The 24,778-nt window shown below is 50.6% G+C and overlaps 10 protein-coding genes across 10 annotated transcripts; 4 read left to right on the top strand and 6 right to left on the bottom strand.

Annotated features, from left to right (window-relative positions):
• Positions 1 to 515: 515 nt before the first annotated feature.
• RBP95 (RNA-binding ribosome assembly factor RBP95) lies at positions 516 to 1,031 on the bottom strand (the record flags this gene model as incomplete). Its single annotated transcript, XM_076628982.1, has 2 exons — positions 516 to 712; positions 776 to 1,031. The coding sequence occupies 2 exons, from the start codon at positions 1,029 to 1,031 to the stop codon at positions 516 to 518; spliced, it is 453 nt and encodes a 150-aa protein (XP_076491165.1).
• Positions 1,032 to 1,957: 926 nt separating this feature from the next.
• RBG2 (Rbg2p) lies at positions 1,958 to 4,145 on the bottom strand (the record flags this gene model as incomplete). The annotated part of the gene is made up of 15 exons (XM_076628981.1): positions 1,958 to 2,062; positions 2,142 to 2,186; positions 2,258 to 2,486; positions 2,547 to 2,605; positions 2,666 to 2,698; positions 2,796 to 2,976; positions 3,059 to 3,078; positions 3,161 to 3,178; positions 3,268 to 3,344; positions 3,435 to 3,464; positions 3,542 to 3,577; positions 3,651 to 3,822; positions 3,910 to 3,938; positions 4,008 to 4,021; positions 4,090 to 4,145. 15 exons carry the CDS (start codon positions 4,143 to 4,145, stop codon positions 1,958 to 1,960), a joined length of 1,104 nt encoding a protein of 367 aa, XP_076491164.1.
• A 457-nt stretch (positions 4,146 to 4,602) lies between these two features.
• On the top strand, positions 4,603 to 6,282 carry JCM6883_002297 (PPIL4 family peptidylprolyl isomerase; the record flags this gene model as incomplete). Its single annotated transcript, XM_076628980.1, has 5 exons — positions 4,603 to 4,605; positions 4,670 to 4,705; positions 4,774 to 5,281; positions 5,359 to 5,816; positions 5,881 to 6,282. 5 exons carry the CDS (start codon positions 4,603 to 4,605, stop codon positions 6,280 to 6,282), a joined length of 1,407 nt encoding a protein of 468 aa, XP_076491163.1.
• Positions 6,283 to 6,695: 413 nt separating this feature from the next.
• On the bottom strand, positions 6,696 to 8,039 carry JCM6883_002296 (uncharacterized protein; the record flags this gene model as incomplete). Its single annotated transcript, XM_076628979.1, has 2 exons — positions 6,696 to 7,432; positions 7,502 to 8,039. 2 exons carry the CDS (start codon positions 8,037 to 8,039, stop codon positions 6,696 to 6,698), a joined length of 1,275 nt encoding a protein of 424 aa, XP_076491162.1.
• Positions 8,040 to 8,312: 273 nt separating this feature from the next.
• On the top strand, positions 8,313 to 11,068 carry JCM6883_002295 (uncharacterized protein; the record flags this gene model as incomplete). Its single annotated transcript, XM_076628978.1, has 3 exons — positions 8,313 to 8,497; positions 8,585 to 10,741; positions 10,825 to 11,068. The coding sequence occupies 3 exons, from the start codon at positions 8,313 to 8,315 to the stop codon at positions 11,066 to 11,068; spliced, it is 2,586 nt and encodes an 861-aa protein (XP_076491161.1).
• Positions 11,069 to 11,413: 345 nt separating this feature from the next.
• JCM6883_002294 (uncharacterized protein) lies at positions 11,414 to 13,081 on the bottom strand (the record flags this gene model as incomplete). The annotated part of the gene is made up of 7 exons (XM_076628977.1): positions 11,414 to 11,598; positions 11,683 to 11,836; positions 11,917 to 12,057; positions 12,131 to 12,198; positions 12,260 to 12,365; positions 12,429 to 12,735; positions 12,885 to 13,081. 7 exons carry the CDS (start codon positions 13,079 to 13,081, stop codon positions 11,414 to 11,416), a joined length of 1,158 nt encoding a protein of 385 aa, XP_076491160.1.
• A 1,387-nt stretch (positions 13,082 to 14,468) lies between these two features.
• On the top strand, positions 14,469 to 17,051 carry JCM6883_002293 (BTB/POZ and MATH domain-containing protein; the record flags this gene model as incomplete). The annotated part of the gene is made up of 10 exons (XM_076628976.1): positions 14,469 to 14,576; positions 14,638 to 14,718; positions 14,801 to 15,052; positions 15,120 to 15,201; positions 15,264 to 15,587; positions 15,650 to 16,283; positions 16,343 to 16,393; positions 16,449 to 16,689; positions 16,747 to 16,830; positions 16,899 to 17,051. 10 exons carry the CDS (start codon positions 14,469 to 14,471, stop codon positions 17,049 to 17,051), a joined length of 2,010 nt encoding a protein of 669 aa, XP_076491159.1.
• A 347-nt stretch (positions 17,052 to 17,398) lies between these two features.
• On the top strand, positions 17,399 to 22,277 carry CTF4 (chromatin-binding protein CTF4; the record flags this gene model as incomplete). Its single annotated transcript, XM_076628975.1, has 18 exons — positions 17,399 to 17,478; positions 17,541 to 17,667; positions 17,741 to 17,904; positions 17,982 to 18,093; positions 18,154 to 18,260; positions 18,332 to 18,402; positions 18,474 to 18,535; positions 18,598 to 18,719; positions 18,782 to 19,263; positions 19,322 to 19,411; positions 19,476 to 19,610; positions 19,673 to 20,145; positions 20,207 to 20,386; positions 20,453 to 20,556; positions 20,616 to 21,352; positions 21,414 to 21,563; positions 21,625 to 22,067; positions 22,137 to 22,277. The coding sequence occupies 18 exons, from the start codon at positions 17,399 to 17,401 to the stop codon at positions 22,275 to 22,277; spliced, it is 3,780 nt and encodes a 1,259-aa protein (XP_076491158.1).
• Positions 22,278 to 22,429: 152 nt separating this feature from the next.
• JCM6883_002291 (uncharacterized protein) lies at positions 22,430 to 23,348 on the bottom strand (the record flags this gene model as incomplete). The annotated part of the gene is made up of 3 exons (XM_076628974.1): positions 22,430 to 22,479; positions 22,543 to 23,109; positions 23,195 to 23,348. 3 exons carry the CDS (start codon positions 23,346 to 23,348, stop codon positions 22,430 to 22,432), a joined length of 771 nt encoding a protein of 256 aa, XP_076491157.1.
• A 331-nt stretch (positions 23,349 to 23,679) lies between these two features.
• Positions 23,680 to 24,582, bottom strand: JCM6883_002290 (uncharacterized protein; the record flags this gene model as incomplete). Its single annotated transcript, XM_076628973.1, has 3 exons — positions 23,680 to 23,729; positions 23,799 to 24,377; positions 24,435 to 24,582. 3 exons carry the CDS (start codon positions 24,580 to 24,582, stop codon positions 23,680 to 23,682), a joined length of 777 nt encoding a protein of 258 aa, XP_076491156.1.
• Between the last annotated feature and the right edge of the window lie 196 nt (positions 24,583 to 24,778).

Genomic DNA, 24,778 nt, shown 5'->3' with positions numbered 1-24,778 from the left:
TCGACAAGCTCTACCAAACGTCTTTAGGGCAAAATGTGATCAAACGAGATCCTCCGGCGCCAAGTTTCGCTCTTTTTCCTCGCTCCTTCACCTCGACTTCGTTCAACCGCTACCAATCGACCGTCTACTACTCCAGACTAGTCTATGAGCCAGACCCAACCCTCTTCGAGCACCAACGAGCCGTCCCTCCGTCGTAGTTCGACTTCATCTCCTAAATTCTCGATCCCGATTCCTGCTTCGACATCATCACCCGATCCCTTGATCTCCATCTTGACAGGTCTTGAAGAGTATTGGGAGCTCTAGCTGGCGTTGAATTCGAACCAGGAGAAGTAGGCGGGCCTGAATCGATCATTTTGGGTCGGGACTTTTCGGAGTGGATCGACGGATGACGAACTGGATAGCTTCTGACCGGTCGACTCGATAGCCTCGATGCCCATGGCCCAATTCGAGGGCGAAGGCGAAACAATAGTTGTTCGAGCCTCCTCGCGTAAAGCTCCTCGTTTTTCTGTCGATTCTCATCCAGTCGACCTCTCATCCCTTTCCTCGCCTTGCCTCTCCATACTCAGCTCTGTCTCCTGCTCGCCAGATCGATCATCCTCCTCCTCCTCCGTCTCCACTCCAGCGCTGTCCGTCGTCGATTGTTCCTCAGCGATGAGGTATCGACTTTTGGTTGTTTCGTCTTGAGACTTCCAGCACTCGGCGATGATTCCCGCTACACCCATTCGAATGTCAGCTACAGTGCAACGTGAGCGAGGGAGGGAGACGAGTGACTCACAGACGGATCTTCCAACTCCCGAGGATCCTTCAGAAACCGTTCGACTCGCAACAACCTCAATTGAGCTCGGAGCTTCGGAACGGAACATCTGGTATTGCGAGAGTGTACTGGAGGTGGGTACTGAGCTCGAAGGAGGAAGAGGTGAGTGTGCCGGTGCTGGTTGGAACGAAGTAGTCGCGTTTTCAGTCATCGAGGAAGCTTCTTCGTCGCTTGTCGCAGGAGGTGTCGAAGGTGGCGTCGCTAGAGCCGCACTCATAGATCGAACGAGCTATTGTGAGCCCTTCGTGGGTGGTCAAGAGGAGGGGAGCGAAAGTAATAGGAGATTAAAACCAAATCGATGTTTTCGGTTTCTTGACCACCTTCCCCTTGGAACAATCCTACATGCGACTTCGGCAACTCGGCGCCCGACCACGCTCAGCTCTATCAGTGCCTTTCCCTCGGTAGACCAGCTCCCGGCTTGGACCTCCCTCGACAGCTCCTTTGCTTCGCTCCCCTTCGGATCGCCGCTGAGCTGCGTTGTCTCTCCTCGAGACTTGCCCTCATCTACTCAATCAGTATGCCCTCGTCTACTCAATCAGTACGGCCAGGTGTTGCTTGGCGATGAAGGGTCACCGGTTACTCGACAGCGAGTGTTCCTTATCTCTCCCTTCAGCTCCTTTCTCCATTGATTTCGCGCTCTCTTCAGTTCTTTCTCCGCTTCGGACCCGTCTCAATCCAAATGAACGGCGGAGCTCGTGATACTGTACTGTCTCTGTTGCCGCTCGACCGAAACAGTCGGTACAACCGAAATTTGAGCTCGTAAAATTCGAGATCTAATTCTTCGATCTCACTACTTTCATTCATTGTTTCTCCCCACCTTGCTCCAAGTTGCTCGTGATTCTGCTAATGCTTGTGGTGTTCGGGTTGCTTCTGGAGCTCCATCGCGCGTTAGGCTTCGAACGTGCAATCTGCGAATCTGCGATTCCAGAAGAACCGAAGCTCAAGTACATTACTTCCCCGAGAGGATCAAGATCAAAGACTCAAGTAGAGCCAGCCTCTCTCATCGAATCGTCGAGCCAGTCATAGCTGCTCGCGTTCCTACTCCCTTCTTTGCAGCATCGCTCTCTCCGAACTTGATCTCAAAAACCGGGCAGATCCAGCTGGAATCCACCCTAACTCTATTCACACTCAGAGGAGTAGGTTCTATACTTTCGTAACGATTGAAACTACATCATCCTGAGCGCATCGATGGGTCAATCCAACTTTTTGTGGTTGAGGACTGAATTTTGACGATTTGCCCCAGATTACCTATCGAGATCCTCGTTTGATCAGCAGGCTCATACGACACGAAAGAGACGATAAATGAGTTAGTGAAAGAGGAACGTACAGCGTATTTAAACTTCTCTGCTAATGACTTGTGAATCGAATTACACTGTGATCATCCTCGCATTTCGATCAGCTCATTCCTTCACAAGTGATCAAAGCATGAGGAGGGTAACTCACGACCGCCTCAATCGTAGCATCCGTCTTAATGACCAACGGATCCCCTAAATCCGGTCTCTCTCCTCTCTTTTTCGTATAAATTCGATTGAACCCCATCTTTTCCCAAATCCTCTTCTTCAGGACATCGAGATTCAAGTCGAGTTCACAAGAGATGACGCAGGTGTGAGGTTGACGAGCTAGACGATCGACTTCTTCGAGTGAGATCGAGTCGATTTTGTTGTAGACGTATCTGAAGAATCAGAGGGTTAGTGAAAGGGAAGTCGAGGAGAGAGAGGGAAGGGGAACGCACAGACAGGGAACGTATTTTCGGTTCCCTAGGATCACGTCAACGAAATCATCCGTGTTGATCTAATCATCTCGAAACTAATGAGCCACGACTCAAAGGGAAGATGAGCAGGATGTACTCACATCTTCTCGAATCATAACATCCGCATTATGCATCTACCCATCACGCTCACCCTCATCCCGATCAGCTTTCCTCTTCCCTCGCACGCTCCTCGCTCCGCTCAAACAGAGAAGGAGAAAAATTGGGAGTCACCTTGTAACTCTGTAAAATCCCTCTAATAGTCCTCTCATCGATCCTCGTCAAAGGTACCGTATTATTAATCGTGATCCCCCCTGCCGTCTTCGGTTTGAACACGATATCGGGTTTCGTACGGTTTAGACGGATCCCGATTTCTTCGAGTTCGTGTTCGAGTTGAGAACGTTGTTCGTCTCCTCTGATCAGCGACGAGTGGGGAGTGAGAGTTAGTAAAAAAGAGGGAAGCGAGGAGAAGGGGAACAGGAGAGGGAAGGCGGTACTTTGTCACGTCGAGCATCATCTGTTGGGCGCACAGTGAGACACATTAGCTTTCCAAGATATGGTGTTCTCAGCCGAAAATGTGGATCCCTGTGATCACTCACCACAACTAAATCTGCCGTCTATGATCGCATTTCCAACGAAACCGTCAGCGTTCCTCTCCTCGCCTCGCGAAAGACTCTTTCGCAAGAGGGAGAAAGAGAGAACGAACCTTTGCGACCGCAACTACCTGTCTTCCACGTCCTTTTCCACTCGAAGCACCCTCGATAATTCCAGGTAAATCGAGAACTGTGAGTCACAGAAGGAGCTTGGATCAGCTCAGCATCCCAGCGCAAGATATTGCGGTGAACTGGAGAGATGCAAGGGACTTCGACTCACGTTGTACTTTGGCTCCGTCGAGATCCAAGACTAGCAGAGAAAAGAGAAAAGATCGTCAAGACTTTTGAGCTTGGAGTAAGCTCGCAAGAAGAGCTGAAAGGACTCACCACCCGGTACCGCAACCAACGTTGTGAAAGCGTACGCTATCCATCCCCTCAACCCGATCAGTCATCCATCTCACCTCTTCAATCGCCTCTCGAGAGAAAGAGAACTCACCAGCCGCAGCGGATTCCGTATTAGTAACTTTACTCAACAACGTACTCTTCCCCACACTAGGGAACCCAATCAATACAGCTCGACCATAACCTGCTTTAGCTACGTCGAACCCTTCTCCTTTCGTGGATTTCGTGATGGAACCTTCGAGAAGTTCGGCTCGATAACGCGCAAGCTAGAGAGACGAGCGAGTGAGGGGACGAGAAAGGGGTTAGTGAGGAGACAAGGGCTGGAAGGAGAAGGAGGAGGAGAAGGAAGGTACTTTGGCTTTCAGTAAACCGAGATGATATTCTGTCCATTCCTCACCGCCCAAGTCAGTCATGTACTATCAGAAACTTCTCAGTTACGAGGGAAACGAACCTGTTGCCTTATTCCTATACAGCACGCAGCGGGACAGTCAGCTAAGGGAAGGGCAAGAGGGAAAAGAGGGAATTGAGCGTACTTTTGAGTCCTCTGCATCTCCAACTCGATATCGGCGATTTTCTCGTGGATACCCATCTTGATCTGATTCTACTTCTACGTGTCTGTCTGTGCGGGCGTTGCTGGAATGAGGGGTGAAGGAGGAAGAGAGAGCTAGAAGTGAGCCGAAGTGGGAGAGAGGTAACGAGCGAGTTCGCGGCGGAATCGGTTCGCGACGAGTTTCGATAGTGCAGAGACAGTTGTTCAGCGTCGAACGGGTGCAAGAAGGAGCGAAGGAGGAGGACGTAAACGAGAATCAAGATGAGCGAATGGAACTTTCTCGTTGGCAGCTGAACGCAGCTCAGAGGAAGGCCACTCACGATCAGAAGTTAACAAGCTGCTCGTAGGTGTCCAAGAACAGTTGATCGCGGTTGATCAGGTACGGCAGAGGACAAGGATTCATCTCGATCTCTCTTTCCCTCTCCCACTTCACTTCCGGTCCTCGAGCGCTCTTCAACGTAACAGATAGACTCATACGAGCTAGGACTAGTCCACTATGGTGAGTCCCAGTCTATCCCGTCTCTTTCTCGACTTGAACTAATTCCCTCTCTCTCTCTGTCCAGTCCGTTCTCTTCGAGACTTCCCTCGGGGATATCATCGTACGTTCCTCCCTCTCCTCTCTCCCCTATTCATCACTGAACCCCCCTCCGTCGCTCGCTTGCTACAGGTGGATCTCGAAACCACTCTCTGTCCCGTCCTCTCGCTCAACTTCCTCAAACTCTGTAAAATCTACTACTACAATTTCACCTCGTTCCACCACGTGATCCCTCATTTCATTGCCCAAACGGGAGATCCAACCGATACTGGAACCGGAGGAACTTCCGTCTGGAACCAGTTGGAACGGGGTAGTAAGGAATGGTCAAAGGATCCTTATTTCGTTCCACCTTTGAACGAATTCGGGACCCATACTAAGCTCCGACACTCGTCGATCGGGACGCTCTCGATGGCTATGGCGAAGAAAGAAGGAGGAGGTGCGGAGGGACTAGGAGCTTGTGGAAGTCAATTCTTTTTCACGTTGGGGAATGAGAATGGAACGGAATATTTAGATGGGAAACATGTTGTATTCGGGAGAGTAGTCGAGGGTTTAGAGACGTTGGAGAAGATTGGGGAAAGTTTGACGGATCAGGATGGGAGACCGCTTAGGGATATTAGGATTAGACATGTGATTGTCCTCGGTACGCTCTCTCTCTCTCTCGGCTCTCGATCCGCTCGACTGAGTGCTAGTGGACTGACGGGAAGTGTGCGTGAGTAGATGACCCATTCCCCGACCCGGAAGGTCTTCTCGTTCCTCCTTCTTCTCCCGTTCCAACCAAAGCTCAACTCGCCTCGCTCCGAATCGGCGAAGACGAAGATCTCAACCCCGATGAAGACCCGGAGGTAGTCGCTCGCAAGAAACGTGAACATGAAGCCTCTGCCCAAGCTCTCACGCTCGAAATGGTCGGAGACCTCCCATTCGCTTCCGTCGCTCCTCCCGAAAACGTTCTCTTCGTCTGTAAACTGAACCAAGTAACGACTTCGGAAGATCTCGAATTGATTTTCAGTCGGTTTGGAGAGATTCTCAGTTGTGAGATTATAAGGGATACGAAGACGGGGGATAGTTTACAGTATGCGTTCGTAGAGTTTCAGGAGAGGGAAAGTGCTGAAAAGGCTTATGTTAAAATGGATAATGTTTTGGTCGATGATAGACGAATTCACGTGGATTTCTCTCAGGTAACGTCACTACTCTCACGCGTGCAGAGCTGATTCGATACTGACCCCAATGCGTGTTGAATAGTCGGTGAGTAAACTTCACAACAGTTGGGTATTCAATAAAACTGGAGGAAGACCACCACCGAACAAACACCAAGATCGAGAACCACCATCCCGTCGATCCGACCATCGAGACGACTCGGATCGTCACCGTCGAGGAGGAGGAAGGAGAGGCGGAGGAGACGATGATTTAGTGTTCGATTTGAACGAGGTTGATTCGAGGAGACGAGAAGAGAAGAGGTATAGAGACGATAGGGGAGGGGATAGAAGATCAGGGGGAGGAGGAGGCGATAGGAGGAGAGAAGATCACGGGAGTTCTTCGAGAAGGAGAGATGAAAGGGATCGAAGTCCACGCGGCGGCGGGGGTGGCGGAGGAAGGGATAGCTATCGAGACCGTGAACGAGATCGGGACTACAGGAGACGATAGGCAAGACGAAAGGCTTGTTTGATCTGAAAAAGAGAAGTAAACGAAATTTGTTGTAAACACTCCGTTTTTCTGACGTCGAACTCCTGTTCGTGCTTCGGCGCGAGGTTGCTAGAGCTCCCACGGTTGCTTACGATGTGTCTCACTGACGTATTCGAGAGCGACGGCGAGAGACACGAAGGAAGATTGAAACGAGGGAGTTGCAAAAACTGCAAAAATCACAATGAACGCTAATGAGAAAGTGAGAGAGCGAGAGAGAAAGGTACTGCTAGAAACGAAGGTAGAAGGCAAGTTAAACGAGAGGAGATCAAACTGAAGTGAGGGAAAGAGGAAACGATCGAGCGGCAACAAACCAAACAGAAAACAGAGAGAGAGAAATGCAAATCCTTGATATGAAGACACTGCTGGCGTCGAACTTATAGTTCCTCCTCCGCTTCCTCGACGCCCTCCATCCCACTACTCTGCGCATTGTTCACATTGATCCCAATTAACCATCCAATTTCCCTCCTCATCCTCTCCCTAACCCCTTCCAACGCTTTCTTGCCCATCTGTACTCCCTCCTTCTCGTCCGTTTCCGTGCTGATCAATTGATTCAATTGATCGAACCAACCATTGACGGTACTTTGACTCAAGATTTTTCCTTGTTGATTAATCGAAGTAGAGAGTTTCGTTAGGAATAGGTGATAGGAATTTATGAGGATTGGGAGGAGATGTAATTGTAAGGGATTCGAGGAGGAAGAGGTAGAGGGAAGTGATTGGGAGATTGAGAGGTATGATGCGGATAAATGAAGGAGGAGAGACATTGTCGTAGTGGGATGATACAATTCCTCCAAACCCGTAGATCCCGTTGTCGTCGTCGTGTTCGTTGTAGTAGTTGACTGAGAAGAAGTAGGGGGTACGTAAATCGAGAGAAGTTTCTTCACTTCCTGAACGAACGATTCTAAAGGTAATCTCATCCTACTCGTCACGTAAGCTTCTGAAGAAGTACCCGTAGGGATTTGATTCAAGATTTTCCGGGTTTCTGTCGTGATCAAGTCGAGGGAGGAAGAGAGGGTCGGAGGAGGAAGGAGGGAAGTAATGTGTGGTGCGAGATGGGGCTGGGAAGTTAGGAGAGAGGAGAGGAGTGAGAGGAGGGAAGATTTATCCAATGAAGCTAGAAACGAGCGATTGCGAGAGTCAGAGACCAGGAAAGAAAGGGGAGAGAGAGGAGGAAAGAACGTACCGAGTGATTTCCCTAAATCTTCAATTACTGAACTTGAACTATTCCCCGCCAAAGACAAGGATCCAGCTAACCCATTCGCTAATCCTCCATCACTCGTACTCGTACTAGTCGTACTTGTCCTCTTTGTACGTTTCGTCGAACCCGAAGCAGTCGGCGCGAGAGCTCTGATCGTTCTCGCCAAATTCGTCGTCGTCGTCATCTCTGTTTCCGAGTCGGGAGTATCGCTCCTTCTCCTCCTCCTACTCGAATTCATCTGACTCGTCTGTCCCCATTCAACAGCAGAGGGAGGAGGAGGAGGAGGAGGCGTCATTTTCGCACCTCCTCCTCCTGACTGAGCTCCTCCCCAACCGAGTCCCCCTCGATTCGCACTACTCATTCCAAAACCCCACGATAACACCCCAGGTTGAGATCCCGGTACTGAACCGAACGGAACCGAATGAGAATGAGAACGAGTTGGAGTGGAGGAGGAACCGAACGAAGAGGTAGAAGGCGAGGAAGGGAGATTCGTGAATGCTGAAGATGTTGAGGGGAAGGACATGCTCTCGAGTGCTGAAGGGGCGAGAGGATTGATAGAGGCGAAAGAGAGAGAAGAGAGAGGATTCGCAACTTTCGTCCTCTTCAACCGACTGAAGGACCCCGACGCGACCATCTACAGCACAATCAGGGCTAGGCGAACCTACAGAAAGGAGCGACTTCCACTCGTACGACTCCAGCGGCGCTGTTCACTCCCCGCTACCCGATCTCTTTCCAACTTCGTCAACATCTCCTACAACTGCCTCTCGACTACCCGACACCCGTCTAGCACGACAGCATGGCAGCCATCCGTAGCAACAGCGGGAACGGTATCGCGCCCTCTCTAGCGCCCTCGCTTTCCGGACCTCAATCAGTTCCAATCCCTTCTTCGACTTCTTCCCATTCCTCCCAGCATGCCGCGGGTCCACCAGTCGTGAACAGGAAGAAGAGAATCGCATTACAAGATCGTGATTTGGCTATGCTGTACGTCTTGACTACTTTCCAGAAAGGAAGTTGCATATACTGACTCTCTCCCCTCTCTTTATTCGCTCTTTGTTGCGTGACGAATAGCTCCCTCCCTTGTCAAGATCAACCTCATTACTATGATTCCCCTCCCTCATCCCCACCACTCGACCGCGATCAACGCCTCGACGCAGCCTATCCAACTTCTCTCACTCGTTCCCTTCCAGTCGCAATCTCGAAACCCTCTTCAAGCTCTTCCATCTCGAACCGGGGCACTAAACTCCACCCTCATTCCGCCTTCGTCCACCCCTCGAAACTCGGCCATCATTCTCCCGAATCGTTCCCCCATTCCTCCTCTTCCTTATCCCTCGTCGAATCTTCCCAAAAACGTCGTAAACTAAACAATCTCAGTTCCACCTCCTTATCATCCGGATTCCTAGTCTCCCCTAACCTTCTCCTCCATCCTCGTACTTCATCCTCCAAAGAACTTTCCTCCCTCTTGTCCGGATCCGATTCCCCCTCTACTCCTTATCCTTCTTACCTCCCTCCACCTCCCCAATCCCCACTCGATCTGATCCTACTGCCGCATATACAATACACGTTCTCTTCGTCTTCGAATTCGACGAGGAATCAAACGTTTCATTTATTGGCGGAATCAACGACGTCTCTCATTGAACAGGAAGGGGAATTAGTCGGGAGTTTGAAGAAAGTTTGTGCCGGGTTGAGAGGGGAGGGTTTCGAGTGGAGATGGAAAGGTGACGACCGGAAAGAAATCGAACGTGCGGAAAGGAAGGAAACGAGGGAGAAAGAGAGGGCGGAGGAAAGAAAACGACTTAGGGAAGAAGAACGAGCGCGAAGGATCAAGTTGAGAGAGGAACGACAGGAGGAGGAGAGAATGAGAGCGGAGAGGGAGAGGGAAGAGGAATTGGAGAGGGAAAGGAGAAAGGAACCGGAGGAGGATACCGAAATGAACGAACTTGCGCCTCCGACACTCGAAACGACGACAACAACGATGCCGACTCCATCTTCGTTACCGTCGTTACCACTTCCAGCTGTACCTTCACTCCCGACGACGACGACGACAACAATGGAGAACGAAAACCCTTCTGCGACTGAGCAATCAACTGCTTCGACTTCTTCGACTTCGACGACTGAACAACCCGGCCCTCGTCCTGACTCAACGATCTCCACGGCTTCTGATGCCGCTCAATCAGAATCAGGAGGAGGAGGAGCGATCAATCCTGAACACGCTGAGCCTGAGGCCTCAAAGCCCGAAGAATCGAAGGACACAATTCAACCTTCTTCCGTCGATACGGTCGCTTCAATCTCTACCGAACAAGTAGTCGAACAAGAAGGAGGAGCAGGAGGAGGCGAACCCGAAGAAGGAGAGATCGTACCTGAGTCAATGGAAGGAATCGAACGACCTCAACCTCCGTCTCGAACTCTTCAAGAACAAGTTCCGAGTCCCGACGAAAAGTCTCCTTCGGTTCAACTTCCTACCGCGTTCGCTGCTCAAGATGAGACTCGAGCTCAACCGGAACCTTCAACGTCAACAGAGATCGCTACAGAAACAGTTCAACCCGTCGAAACTCCCTCTCAAGCACAAACCGAAACCGAATCGAACGTTGCTCCCTCAGACCAACAACCCGACCCCTCTGCCGTTGTCGACCCCTCAGCCGAACCTGAGCCCGAAGCTGAAGTCGAAGTCGAAGAACCCACTTCAGCAGAAGAACCTTTAATCCGACGCTCAGGTCGACAAACGCGCGCTACAGTCGGTCTGAGAGCTTCTCAGTTATTGTTCGACGAAGGAGGAGGAGGAGGAGGAGGTACACCACTCGCACTCGTCTCAGGCTCAGGATTGGGATCGACTTTGAGAGGAGTTAGTTTCTCTCCGGATCCTTATTCCCTCGGAGGTACTCGACCTGGACCTGGGGGAGAAGAGGCCGAGTCAACAGAAAATACTCCTACGAACAATCGACAAACTCCTGCTACTACTGCTCAGACTACGAACGCCTACGCTGCAGAGGACGCCCTCGACGAGGAGGAGGACCCAGAAGAAGAGGAAGAAGACCCTTACGTCCCCTCTGAAGATATCCCACTCTTCGCATCCCGTTTAATCGATCCGGAGAAATACGTTAAATCGTTATTCGTTACTCCTGGAACGGTACAACTCGAGAAAAATTCACTACAATCAGGAGCAGGAGGAGGGGGAATGGAGACGTTGAGTAGTAATGAACAGGAAGCTTTAGTGCATGACTGCCTCACGTACGCCCAGTTTTCCCTTTCTTCTCGTCCCCAACTTTCTCGTTGACTGACTCGGATCGAATCGACGGGTGTTGCTATAACAGGGACTTGCATCGATTCCTCTCCGACACACTCGAATACCGAGCCCGTCTGTCCGAAATCAGAGACGGGATCCTCGAAGTCGAGAGGAGGAGGAAGGGGATGTGGAAAGTCGTTAGAACTGTCGCGTTGGATTGGTTGGAGGAGGAAGCGGCGGGGGGTACGATCACTGGAGGGGCTGAAGGAGGTCAGGGACAGGGAGGGACGAGTGTGGCAGGCGCGGGAGTGCCGGGGTATGAGTACGAATAGAAGGGAGAGGAGGGGTTTTCTTTTTGAGTTTGAGTCGTGGTTTGTTGCGTTTTATTGATCCTTTGCTGAGCCTATCACGATTGTGTATTGTATACTGTGTTTCTCCACGCTCTCTCGCTCTCGATTGGCTCGGACTGCGAGTGTTTGAAGGATGTGAGAGAAAACTCGTTACAACAAAAGAATCTAGCTTTAAGCTAAGACCAAACCAGAAAGACTCGACGAAAACGATACAATCCCAAGAAGAAAACGATGAATACAACGAATGCGACAACAAGACCCGACCCTTTCGACGGGATTATAGGATTGAGAGAGAAAGAAAACGATCCAGCGTTTCGTCCCCTTCGTTCAATCTAAACTCATTCGAAATTGTTGTCTTCTCGAATCCTGATGACCTCCTCCTCCCGCACCTGGACTTAACGGATACTCTTCAAGTCCTCCTCCTCCATCGGATAATCCAGGTGAATCAAATTTCGATTCTTGATTACTTTTGAGATCGAGTTGAGAGGTTGAAGTTAGGGCTTGTCGAGTCACTACTCACTCAGTTCATCCCGCCTCGTTAGAGCTCCGTTTTGCTCGTTCTCGCTCCACGGTAGAATGGAGAGAAGGTGACGCACTGTGGTACTTGAGTCCTCTTCCGAAGTTCTTGAAACATACAAGAGCCGAAACCGAAGTCCAAAGTAAAGCGGCGAGGGAGAACGACGCAAAAGTCGTCAACGATTTGAACACTAGTTTGTAATCCGTATCCCGATCTCTCGAAATGATGAATAACTGTTCGCGATTCCGATCACCATCAGTTACTCGTTCTTTCGTCGAGAAGAGAGAAGATGAAGAGAGGAAAAATCACGAACCTTGTAAACGAAATAGACAACACCGAGGACACAACCGCCAGAGAAAACGTAGAACCAGGCTTTGTGTTCACGTTTGACGGCGAAATAACCGAGGATCAGGACGAGGAGCGTAACGGGTAAAGCCGCGATCGTTAACCATCTCTGCGGGAACGAACGCAAATGAGTCAGTCAGCTTAGGCGAGGAAGAGCGAAAGGGCCTGGAAGACGTGCTTACTTCGGCGTCGGTTTGTGTGGGGACGAGGAAAACTAGTTGGAGGGAAAACGCGATGAAGAAGAAATAATCTGCTCTCGAAAAGTGTTCAGCTCGGATGGTACTCGTGCGAGGCAGGTGAGGCGCGCTTACCGAACTTGAGCATGCACAAGTATACTTGGAACCATAAGAAACATCTCTTTATCCTCCTATCCGCACCGATTCGCTTAAAGATAGACCATCCAAATTCTTTATAAATCTGTAATCCCTCTCACCCATCAGCCTCAGCCGGTAGAGACTGGGGGGAAGGAGTGGGAATTACTTGAAAGATGACTGATAGGTAGATTACCTCGGTCAAACTGATCATGCCCGGAATGAACCAAACGAGGATTCTCAAAACTGAACCATCGATCAATTCTCGAATCTCGTTAATCTGTACGGAATCGAATTCTTTCAGTCTTCTGAATTGATTGCCGGAAGTCTGAAGAAGGAGATCGAAACGTACTTGTACGGCAGCGTAAACGACGAAAAGAGTATTGAAAATCAACAAGGCGAGAACTTGAATCGTATTCTTCGCGACTAGAGCGTCGAACGCTAAGACGAGTTGGACGACATGGGCTAGTACGAACCTATACAGACATATTGAGACCGTTAGCTCATTGGCTATCCCGTTTGCTGCCCTCTTTCGCTCGTATCTTCACTCAACTTTCCCTCCCGCCTTCTCCTTCCCTCTTCTCCATCACACACACGCGAGAGAGCGAGACACTCGTGAGCTTACAATCCCAAATAAACGGGTAAAACACTCTTCTCATTCCTCTTCAACACGGTCTGCCACAACTTCTCCTCGAACGAATTCAACAAGATTCCAACGATCACGGAATCGACGATCGTCTGCACTAGTGTCGAGTAGAGGAACGCGCGAGTTGCGTGGGTTGTAGGGATGAGAGGTCGGAGTCGTGAGAGGAAGAGGGGCATTCAAAGCGGGATTGCCGAGAGGAGCGAAAGTTCGAGGTCGAGACGCGTGGGAGGAATATGCGAGTAGGTACTGGAGTGAATGAGTGGATTCGTAGGCTATCGTGTATAAGTGCCGTGCCGAGTCGTTCCAAGGTAGAGAGATGTAGAGATGAAGGTCCTGAGCGCGCGCGTCGAGCCTCGAGTCGGGCTAATCGAATGAGAGTGCGAGATTGGTGGAGCTGATCAACAGACTTGAGTGAGAGTATAACTGGTGCTTTTGAGGTAAGGAAAGCGAGAGGTCAAGAAGTTTTGGGCGAAAGTTTCGCTTGGGTTTTTGCTTGCGCGCGCGAACGTCTCGTTTCTTCACCGAACGTCTCTCTGCTAGCTGTACGAGCGACTGTTAATGCTCTTTCCACTCGTTTCGAGAGCGCGACGAACGCGAAGAAACAGACAATCGAAGACAGAAGCGTTGCAGAAGCATCTGATTGCGAAGATAAAGCTCAAAAAACTGTGAATTCTTCGCAACGAGGGCTGATTTCTGCTCGACACTCGTCTCTCCGGCTCTCTTACAGTACAACGGTGCAGCCCAAGGAGGGGAAACCGAGATTGTGCAGGTGAGAGCTCTCCAGCTCAGGTTTTGTCAGAGTTGCCTTCTCCCGATGTACTTTTTCTCCGTCACTCCCTGCTTAGACGCCGTTACAATCTCCGTAGACGCCTGCCAAGAGAGCAAGGGTATCCCGAGCCGGAGCGTTACCAACTGAGTTCAGCGCGCAAGAACGTTGTACACGGTCGAATCTTTGTCGGCGTCGGTCGTGCTTCTCCTCAAAGCCAATACAACCTGTCCAGGAGTATCAGCGACGGTGCCAGCTCACACAGAGACAAAGGTCTCGAATCTTTACGCAAGGCGAGAAGGAGCTCGTTCAGCTCCGGAGCTCCTAGCGCAAGAGAGCGAAAGGAAAACCCAACTCACAATTCACGGAATAGCTACTTTCACAGTCCCCCTTTCGACTCAGCGGTCTTCCTCTCCGCCAATAGGCTCTTGTCCTCGTCTTCGCTCAAGTACGTACTGGAGAACAGCGAGAGCGGAGAGCCTGGGCGAATAGTTCTTGTAGAAGCTGAAAGCTCGAAGTCGGACTCAACCGGACATCGTCTCCTGCGTGCCCAAGGCTTCTGATCACAAGTGACACCTTCTCCGTTTCGAGGCTGCGCTGTATGCTCGGCAGTGGAGAACAAAGTTTGTTGAATGATGACGGGGTCGAAAACCTGTGTGATCTTCGCCTTGTACCGCTTCGAGGTACCTTGAGGTCAGTACGGGGTCATTCGAGCTTGATCAGACGCGTCAGAGTCGGCTCGAGTGAGAGAAGGAGGATGAGAAACACTCGCGATCGCATTCCTCCCTCTTCCCACGATGAACTCACCGGTGATGGAACCTTCCACGTCCACAGGAGGACCAACGACCTACGTCACACCTCCAGCCCCTTCACTCGATTCAAGCGACGTCCTCGAGACGAGATCCGTCAGTGTTCCTCCAACTTTCCTTGACCCCTCTCTCAACCTCACCCCTCGTGTCTCTACAGGTTCAACTCGAATGGAAAGTGAACAATCTCAAACAGTTGTTCGACTCTACGAAAGGAGAACACAAATCGAAATGCGTGAAGGTCAGTTCCTCCTCTTCCCCCTCTCCTCCGATTGTGGGGGCTGTTCGAAACGAACGAGCTGAACTCTGCTGAGTGAGAACAGTCTCCTTTATTCGATAATTCACGCTGGCAAATCTTCCTGTACCCAAACAGCGGTCACGAACAACATCTCTCGGTTTATCTTTCCGCTGAACCTACCGCCGCAGAGAAAGAACGAGGTGCACCTGAGAACGTACTGTTTGAGAGTCCTTGGCAGAAGAAGGATAAGGACAAGGATGGGAAAGATAAGGAGAAGGACAAGGACAAGGATAAGACGCCGTGGAAGAGGGAAGGGAAATTCAAGTTTACCTTCGAGGTTCGCCCTAATCTATCCCTTTTCAACCTATCGACAGAGCAGATTGATTGATGGCTTTGATATTCAGGCTCGGGATCTTAACAGACGATTGACGTTCAAGCAGATGGAAGCCGATAATCACTCGTTCTCTTCAAAGGAACGAAATTGGGGTTCGTTTTCTCGTTCTCTCTTTTTCTCTCCTTCAAGGTCTCACCTTTCGACCTCATGCCAGGCTATCAAACCTTTTGGAAACGATCCGAAGCATACTACAGTAACCCAGCAACCCGATCGAGCGATGCCTTCCTCATCGTTTGCACAATTACGAGTTCCCCTGTTCTACCCGCGACTTCAAACGTACCTCTCGTTTCGATTCCGAAAGATTTGGTCAATTCGTACGCTTCTTTGTTCGATGATCCGGAATATTGCGATGTCGTGTTCCGAATTCGACCCGAGGACGAGGACAATCAAGGAGGAGGGAAGAACAAGAGGAAGAGGGAGAAGAAATTGTTCGCCGCGAAGAAAATCTTGTCGGGTCGAAGCGAGTATTTCCAATCGAGTGAGTCCGAACCACTTCTGGAGAGTTCCGTCGATTTGCTGACTCTCAGTGATTCGACTCAGTGTTCAATTCTGGATTCAACGAATCAACCGCTCGGATCTCCTCTGAACCTCGTCGAACTTCGAGTGAATTCGACGAACTCAACGACGACGACACTGAATCCGATGCATCTTCAGACTCTGACGATGACGGGGAAGATGGAGGAATTGATGAAGACGACGATTCGCAAGTCGACGAATCGGAGGAGGAAGAAGAAGACGATTCCGAGGAAGAATCGAATCAACCCATTCAAACGCCTCGACCACAATCAGTCGTCCCGTTCCCAACTTCTGTCGACTTGTCTGCATCGACGAATGAACCCAAACCCGTTGTTATCGCTCCCTTGACTCCTCGATCTCGGACTTCCTCAGCAGCGATTTCGAACGATGGCGATAGTGTCGAGATCACCTCTTCGGAGGATCAAGTAGAACCCTCAGCTGGAGATATCAGTGAATCAGAGGAACAACAACAAGAAGAAGGGAAATCGAACACTCCACCTCATTCGCCGCCAAGATTCAGGAGTGCTCCTTCTTCCCCTGCTCGTAGTGGTTTTCAACTTTCGATGTCGCAGATCCCGAAGAAAAAGAAGGTCAAGGAGAAGAAGAAGGAGGAGAAGTTTGTGAGACCTCGTTCAGAGGTGATCGTTGCGGATGCTTCGTGAGTGGGTCTCTTCTCGAATTCAACGAGAATTTTGAATTTGAAGGCATCCAACACAGCTATTCGACCTTCCGAGCTCTTCTATACTACCTCTACACGAATCAGATCTCGTCAGTCCCTCTCTGTATGCCTAGCGAACTTGGCTCATTGCTCTCTTTGTCGCAGTTTCACTCCCCTCGCCTCTACTTTCTACGCCGCAAAAGATCGAGCTTCCGCCTCCAATACTCCCTTCCCTTATTCGTCTCGCAAAGCTTTCATCCTCGCACATTCACCACATTCTTCCTCGAAAGGAGGAGTTGGACCAGCATCTGCGAAAGCACTCTATCGATTGGCAGACAAGATGGGGTTGATGGAATTGAAACAACTCGCGTTTGATCATATCGTCGCTAGTTTAACTCCTCAGAACGTAAGCACTCCTACCCCTGGATAGGCTGAATGAGACTGACGCTGGTGATTTGAATAGTGCATCTACGAAGCGTTCGGTTCTTTCGCGATGCGATTCGAAGAAGTTCGAAAAGTCGAAGTCGCTTTCCTTCTCTCACACTGGGTCAGTCTCCTCCTTCCCTGCCCTTCTCCTCGCGTTGCGTCTCGGCTGACGGGTGGACATGAGAATAGAACGAAGTACGAACTTCAGGTTCAATGGCGAAAGTGTTTGGGTTCTTACGAACGGGGAGATTCCCAGGTTTCGAGGAGGTTTGGTTATCGCTTATCGAACACCTAGAGTATAAAGCTCCGGGAACGAAAGAGGTAACGGAGGGAGAATCTTGAAGCCGGAGGAGTTTTGTATAGTTTTGAGGATGATTTTCGTTTTTTTTCGCTTGGGTAGCTAATTTTTCCCTTTGCGCGTTGCGTTCGATACGAATGCTTCATCTTGGAGATAGAGGCAGAGGAGAGAGCTCGTTTCCTCAGAGGTTGCGAGACTCTGTCGCGTCGAGCTTCGAGCGCGCGAGACGAATCTTTCACTTCTTCACTCTCTCTTCGCCCATCCACCACTCAGCTACGAGAGCACGCATACAACACCTCTACCAGCGTCCAGACCGCGAACCTCAGTCTCCCAACTTTCTACCTCGACTTTTGTTCCGGACGCGACCACTCACGACTCCCGACTTTCAAGGATGGCAGCAGACGCCAACAAGTTTGTCGTAACCCCTCATGCAGATGGATTATCTCGTTTAACCTTTTCCCCGAATGGACAGTAAGCTCTCCCTCTTCAGAACTACTCGAGCAGTTTCTAACGCGACAATTCTGTCGGAACAGCTACTTGTACACGGCAGGATCTGAAGGGTTCATGCGAGTATTTGATGCACGAACTTCAGCTCCGAAAGATATAGACCCGTTATTGTGCGATTACCACGAAGATCCAGTTTTGTCTCTCTCCGCTTCGGTTCGTCTCCCCCTTCTCCCTTCTCTCAGCCATCCGAGAAGATGCTGACAAGGAAGAGAACCGTTGACGATAGAACGATTATTGGTGTTCGGCATCAGAGAGTGGACAAGTAGTACTATTCAAAGCTGGATCGAAAGATGTAGAAGACGATTTCAAACTCGTTACGAGGTTCTCTTTCCCCGCTAGAAGCGTCAGGTTCGATCCAAAGACGTATAAACGAGTAGCTTGTACTTCAGAGTGAGTCCAACCCCTCTTTTGACAAAGGGGGAGGAAAAAAGAAGCTGATTCTCGATTTTTGATTCTTGCGAAAACAGCGACGTGATTGTAAAGATTGTCAATATTGAAGATACGGATAAAGTTCAGATCTTGGCGGGACATAAACAACCAGTCAGGGAAGCTTCGTGGTCTCCAGATGGAAACTATCTCGTCAGTTTCACCTCGCTCCTAGAATCGAACCTTCGAGTCTGAAACGGTGCTTCTTGACAGACTACTTCCTCGACGGACGGTCAAATTCGAGTATGGAAACTCGACTCGGGCACGGAACCTACTTGCTTGCAAGTATTGGATGGATTGATCAAAGCGGAAGATGCAGAGTTAGTTGGAATCCAAACGAATCTTTCCCCGAAAGGTGTCTGACTTCGTTGGTACGATTCCCTTCTAACAGTTCTGAGTATTCTGTTGAGGCTGTCTGGCATCCCTCTGGGAAGTTCTTCGCGATTGCTGCGAAAGATGATGGTGAGTTTTCGATTTTTTTTTTCCTTCTTCGCCCTGTCTGTCCCGCTCACTTTTCCTCCCGCTCTCTTCAGGCGTCTCGATCATTTCGAGTGAAAGTTGGAAGAAGGTTGGATCGTTTTCAGGTCATTCTGGAGTGAGTAGACGCTGTTCCTCTTCACGCTCTCGAAACCTTGCTGAGACGTTTTTGTTTCGCAGCCCGTCTCTTCTCTCGCGTTCTCTGCGAACGGAAGATACCTAGTCTCGGCTGGAAAGGACGAGAAAGTACTAGTATGGGACGTTCAAGACCTGAACAAAGAAAACAAATCTCCCGTGACAAAGTTCGTTTTTCCTCCTCTCTCTGCTGTACAAAACTTTCTGCTGATTTACTTCTCGCTGGTAGAACAACTCACGATCATGGACTCGTTACTTCGATCGCGTTTCATCCTGCAGCTGGATCGAACGCGCTCGCTTGGATGGATAACAAAGGTCAATTGACGAGATGGAACGATCCGATTCCGGATGGGAAACCTCCTCCTTCTGATGTGATCGGGGCGAAACGAGGGAACGACTCGACAAACGGTACTGGAGGTGGACGAAGGAGGAGTGACTCGGCATCGACGAGCACGTCGTCTCGAGCTGGAGGAAACAGAGGAGGAGGAGGAGGAGATTTGTTCCGAAAACCTAACGACGACGAAGATGAAGACGAATTTGATCGATTCAACGCAGGAGGAAACGGATTCGATGATTGGATCGATGACGATACGAACGAGTTTGGAGTTGCGGAAAGGAAATCAGAGGAACAAGAAGCGAGGAGGTTCAGAATGCCGAGTGAATTCGAGTCAGGAGGTAGTTTCGGTTCGAAAGGGAAGAGGAAAGCGGATCGTGAGTAAGAAGTCGTTTACTGAGTTGGAGACTGTCTGACACTCAGTCGTCTGGTAAGCTTTCGCGTCTTCATCGAGTCTCGTCCCGAAAGGTCAAGCTCCTTTCCAACCTGGTTCGACTCCGATTCGTGAAAACAAACGTTACCTCGGTGAGTTCTGACTTCTCTTCCCTCTCTCTCATGAGTTACTGACACTCTTCTCGACGTCCACTAGCTTTCAACATGGTCGGATACATTCACATTGTCGAGAGAGAAGATTACAACCTCGTTACTGTCGATTTCCACGATCGCAGTTCTCACGTTTCTATCCGATTCGATGACAGTATCAAGTACAACTTGGCAGCTCTCGGTTCGTCACTCTCTCTCCTCGGTCGAGTTGCTCAGAGACTGACAGCTTTGCGAATTTATCAGGCGAGATGGGAGCAGTTTTCGCCGCTCCCGGACTCGGTAGTTCTGAACCTTCCAAGATCCTCTACAAACCTTACGAATCCTGGACGACTCTATCCGACTGGGAAGCTTCGTTGCCGATCGGAGAGAACGCTACCCTCGTCGCCGTTGGAGGAATCGCGCCAGTTTATCAAGGAGAAGACGAAGCTACTTCGGGTTTAACCGGTTCGGGAGCCGTACTCGTTGCGACTGATCGATGTTTCGTTCGATTCTTCACGGGGGCCGGATTGCAGAAGTACGTGTGGAACATTGGAGAGGAGATCGTTGCGATGTCGGGAGGAAAAGATTGGGCCATGATCGTTCATCGTGCGAATGGAGTTGGAGCGGGACTAGAATTCGCTCTCATCGATACGGACAGCTTCGAGGTCGTTCAAGCTGGGAAAGTACCGCTCGCGAAAGGAGTCACTTTGAAATGGATCGGATTCAATGATGAAAACGTGAGTTTTATCCTATTCAACTCCTTCTCGTCACGGTCGATTGACCTCTTTGTGATCGCAGATTCCCGTCATGTACGATTCGAATGGACTCTTTTCGGTTCTGGATCGTTCTCGTCGACCCCGTCAAGGTCGATGGCTTCCCGCGCTCGATACTCGAACTTTGGCGAGACGTGAAGGAAAGCAAGAAGATTATTGGCCAGTCGGACTCGATTCGAACGTAGCTCATGTCATCATCCTCAAGGTATGTCTCGGATCGTCTCCGCGTGGAGTCTTGCGAGTGATACTGACTTTTTCGAGTCGTCGACAGGGAGAAGAGAAATATCCTCATTTCCCGACTCCTCTCATGCAAGAACTCGATCTTCAATTCCCTCTGCTCAACCTCGACATCACGCAAGGTCAACTCGAGGAAAAGTTAGCTCCTCTTTCCTCTGATTCGAAAACTCAGTCGAGCTAATCTCAATCGTCAACAGACATCTCCGCGAATCGATCTTCGTCACTCATCGTCGTGATGGAGCTCCCGCCGACGATTACGTCTCGAAATCTGCGCTCGCTCGAGAAGAACTTCAAGTCGACAAACACCTCTTGCAGCTCATTTCGACCTACTGCAAAGCTGAACGACTCGAAGCCGCTCTCGATGCCGTTCTTCTCTTGACTCAACCTGCCTCTCTCACGGCCGCGATGAAGATCTCAGACTTTTTCCTTCTCCCCGCTCTCTCGGAACGAATCGATATCGTTCGAGCCGCGAAAACTGGTGAAGATCCTGACGACGCAGCTTCGAAACGACAAAGCAAATACGCCCATCTCAACGACGAACGAACGATCCCTGAACCTAGGTCTCGTTCGAACGGTGTGAATGGACGTTCTTCAAGAGGAGGAGGAGGAGACGATTTCTTCTCGCCTCGACCTTCGGGAATGTCTTCCGTTTTCGGAAGTGGACGTAAATCTTCAACTCCTCTCGCTTCATCGTCATCTTCGAAACGCAGGAAGTCAATGCCGGCACCATCGAACCTTGGCGTCGATTCAGGATTTGGAAGTGATGAAGTCGAGCCGGAAGGAGAATCGATGGATGTCGATCTCAATGGAGATTTCGATGAAGCTCAAGATGCTCAAGATGAACCTTCACCGAAACGATTCCGAACGGAGAGTCCTGCCGCGATGGACGAAGAGGAGGAAGAAGAAGTTTCGAACGCGCCTCCACCCAAAAAAGGTCAGTGACTTAGATCCCGTTCCGCTCATTCAGCAAGCTGATCTCTCTCTTGCTTAATCAGCTGTCAACCCCTTCGCGAAACGAGCACCGGCTGCGAAGTCTTCAGCGCCGGCAGCGAATCCGTTCGCTGGTAAAAAGGGAGGGAATTCGAAAGAAGTCAAACGAACCGATTCTTTCTTCAACAGAGTCGAAGGAACTGCTCCCGCGAAGAGTGAGTTCACTCTTGATTGACTCTCGACCGGATTCGAGGCTGACTTTGATTCGTGCTTTAGCGAAAGTCAAAGGTGTTCGAACTACGAATGGACCTGCTTCGGCAAAGAAACCACAAACGACTGTTCCCGGCTCGAAACAAACGACCCTTTTCGGCGTCGCTCCCGGAATTCCGAAACCGACCGAGAAGAAAGGAGGAAGGAAACGAAAAGCGGCCGAAGGAGAAGAAGAACAAACTCCCGCGACGACTTCGACCTCCTCGAAGAAACTAGACGCGTTCGTCAAGAAACCTGGATCGAGTCAGGCTGCTGGATTGGGAGCGGAAGCTGCGAGGGAGTTACCGAGAGATGGAGAAGAGATGGAGGAAACTCAGATCGAGGAGACCCAAGTCGAGGAGACTCAGCCTCGCACCGAGAGTCGCCTCGATCTCGTCGCAGAGGAAGCAGAAGAGGAGGAGGAAATACTCGAGGATACTCAGGTCGTCGAAACTCAGGAGGAAGTTTCGGTGAATTCTCGTCTTTTTCAATCTCTCGTTTCGCTCAGTCTGACACTGTCCGTCTCTCTGTCTCTCTAGCCGCCTGTTCCTCAGACAACAGCGTCGAAACTTGCTCAATTCGCCTTCAAGAAACCCGACGCTCCTGTCGCTCCCGCATCGCCATCGAACGAGACTCCGACTGAGAACGAAGCTCCCGAGCCTGTTCAGTCTGAGGCTTGAGCTTAATCGAGTTGTATTGTATCTATCGTTCTTACCTTATTTCGTGTTCCTCTGTGTGTTGTTATTGCAGTTCTACCTCGCCGTTGCTCTCTCCTTCCTTCGCTCTTCCGCTGGCACGAGCTTCGATTCCTCCGACTCGTCCTCTTCTCTCCTCATGGATCCCACACCCAGCTCCATTCGAGGACTCGTTCATTCGTCGAGACTGACGCGAAAGATGTCAGCTCGTCGTTCAGGCTCAGTGTCAAGGGAGAAAGAGAATCCTCACGTTTCAGATCACCATCTACATTCTCGAATCCGCTCTGATCCAACCCGAAAACCTCGCCCCGTCTTCTGATCCCGAGAGAGTATAGCGTCGCATTCCCCTTCCTGCACTTCGTCAACCGACCCGAGATCTCGATCGATGCTTTGACCGCGTTGCAATCTTCGGCGAGGCAGAACGATGTCGCCTGAAGGTGGATCGAAGGGATAGGGCAGGTCGATTTGAAGTCGAGTCGAAGCTGTGCAGAGTCGTCGACCGGAGAGTGGCATTCGAGCCAGAGAGGCGTCCCAGACGACCTTGGAAATTCGAGTGTCGAGTTGGTTTCGAGGAGAACGAAGTCGGCGTCGTGAGGCGATGTCACGCTTCCTCCATCTTCGGGTGTAGACCAGTAGCACCTTGAGCCTCCTGTGTTGATCGAAAGGTTCTGATTAAGCGACGACTGTTTCGGAACCGGGATTCGACGGGGATGTGAGGCGAATGTTGAAGCTGTGAAGACCGATCTCGATACCCACCTCAGCACAAGGAAGCCGAGGAACAACGCGATGAGTCTGTGAAGCGCCGTCCTCGTCGACACTGATGACAAAGAGTCGTCCAATCGAAATGACTTGCGGAATCAGCCCGTTTCTTTCAAGATGATTCCGCTCTACAGTAGACTCACTCTGCTGTCTTGATGGTCCTCCACCACTACCTCCCTTCAGAATACCCTGCTCGAAAGCTTCCTTCGAGAAGAGACGAGGACTCTGGTGACCACGAGGAGTTTTCGATTGATTGCGAACGATTGCTGAAGTGGCAGGAGGGGAAAAGACAGGCATTAAAGTCCAGGTCTAGAGACGGTGAGACTTAGAAGATCGAACGCAGCGACACAGACGCGAGGGCTACGTGCGTATTCGCGCAAAGCCTCTTCGCACGGATCGCTTTTTTCTCACAAAGGGTTACAAAGCGCACACGTGCTAGTCCACGAGTTCGTCGACCTCGACCTCGACCCGCGCATTCAGTGGACCTGCTCGCGTGGAAGTAGAATTAGAGACGTCGAGAGAATAGAAGTCATCGACTTGCAAAGGTTCCTGAACAAATTCAACCAAATCCCTTCCACTGCAAGTCTAGCCGGCAACTCCTTCAGAATGCGCGTGAGAAATCCGTTCGCTAATCAGACTTCCAGCTCCAATCGAACCCTTGACCATCGTCTCGAGCTACTTGGGAAGAAAAGCAGATCAGTCAAGGGTCAAGTGAGGCGCGCAGGTCACAGACCAAGCAAGACGTACGATCGAGACCGGTTCCACTGTCGAATCCTTTCTGCTCGAAACCGTACCTATTGCCCACCCGCGTAGCTCCCACGAAGAAGTTCTTGATGCCCTTCGCACGTTTGTTTCCAACGTCGCATTTCGTCAGATCCGTCAAAGTATCCAGCTCCGCCAAGATCGTCGTGCAGTCGTCCTCTGAAACGCACAAAGGACCGACGCGTAGGTCGACTTTGCGAACCTCACAGGGCGAAGCGACCTCCATTCCGATTTCGGCTCCATTCTCCGAAGACCAAATCTCGACGTGCAGTTCTCCAGTAGAGCTCGGCTTTGTGAGACGTTTCTCTTGAAGAGCGACAAGACTATTGTAGTTTGCGAGAGTGAATGATGGCGAGTCGTCGTTGTCGTAGGAGATAGAGAAAGTCGAGGTCGAGCGCGCGGCATAGACAGTGAGTTCGGGAGCAGGCGACAGGACAGAGGGGACTGTGTGGCGAGATAAACTTGAACTCAAAGCGCTGCCGATCCACCTCAGGCCGAAGAAAACGAGGCAGACGAAGACGACGAGGGAGAGGTAGATAGAGACTCGGAAAGCATTCTCGATATCTACAGCAGGGATCGTCAACGTCCGATTCAAGTTGCGCAAAGATCCCGATGACTTACCTTGCCTTAGTTTGGGGGAGAGTTCCTCATCATGAGGACCGACCGAATAGCCAAGAAGAGGCTGAGTCTCTCCGGAACTGGAGTAAGTCGGAGGGCTCCCATCGTGCGAAACCTGTCTACGCCGATCCGAGAGGTTCGTTGTCGCCATCTCGTTTTGCGACGGAAGAGAGGAGAAGAGAAAAGGAAGAGAGATAGGGCTCGAGAGTCGAGACTGGTCGGGATCTCCATAAGAAACGATCTGTGCTTCGTTCGTCGAAAGACGCAGCACGCTCACCGTGCGGGATAGGGGACGTTCGTCTTCTGCTAAAATTCAGGAGACCTCTCTTGCGGACTATCCCACAAAT

The sequence above is a fragment of the Sporobolomyces salmoneus genome (genome assembly GCF_050403485.1).
Source record: "Sporobolomyces salmoneus JCM6883 DNA, S_salmoneus_JCM6883_v1_ctg3, whole genome shotgun sequence".
NCBI lineage: Eukaryota > Fungi > Basidiomycota > Microbotryomycetes > Sporidiobolales > Sporidiobolaceae > Sporobolomyces > Sporobolomyces salmoneus.
This window is presented reverse-complemented; position numbering and strand designations above follow the sequence as displayed.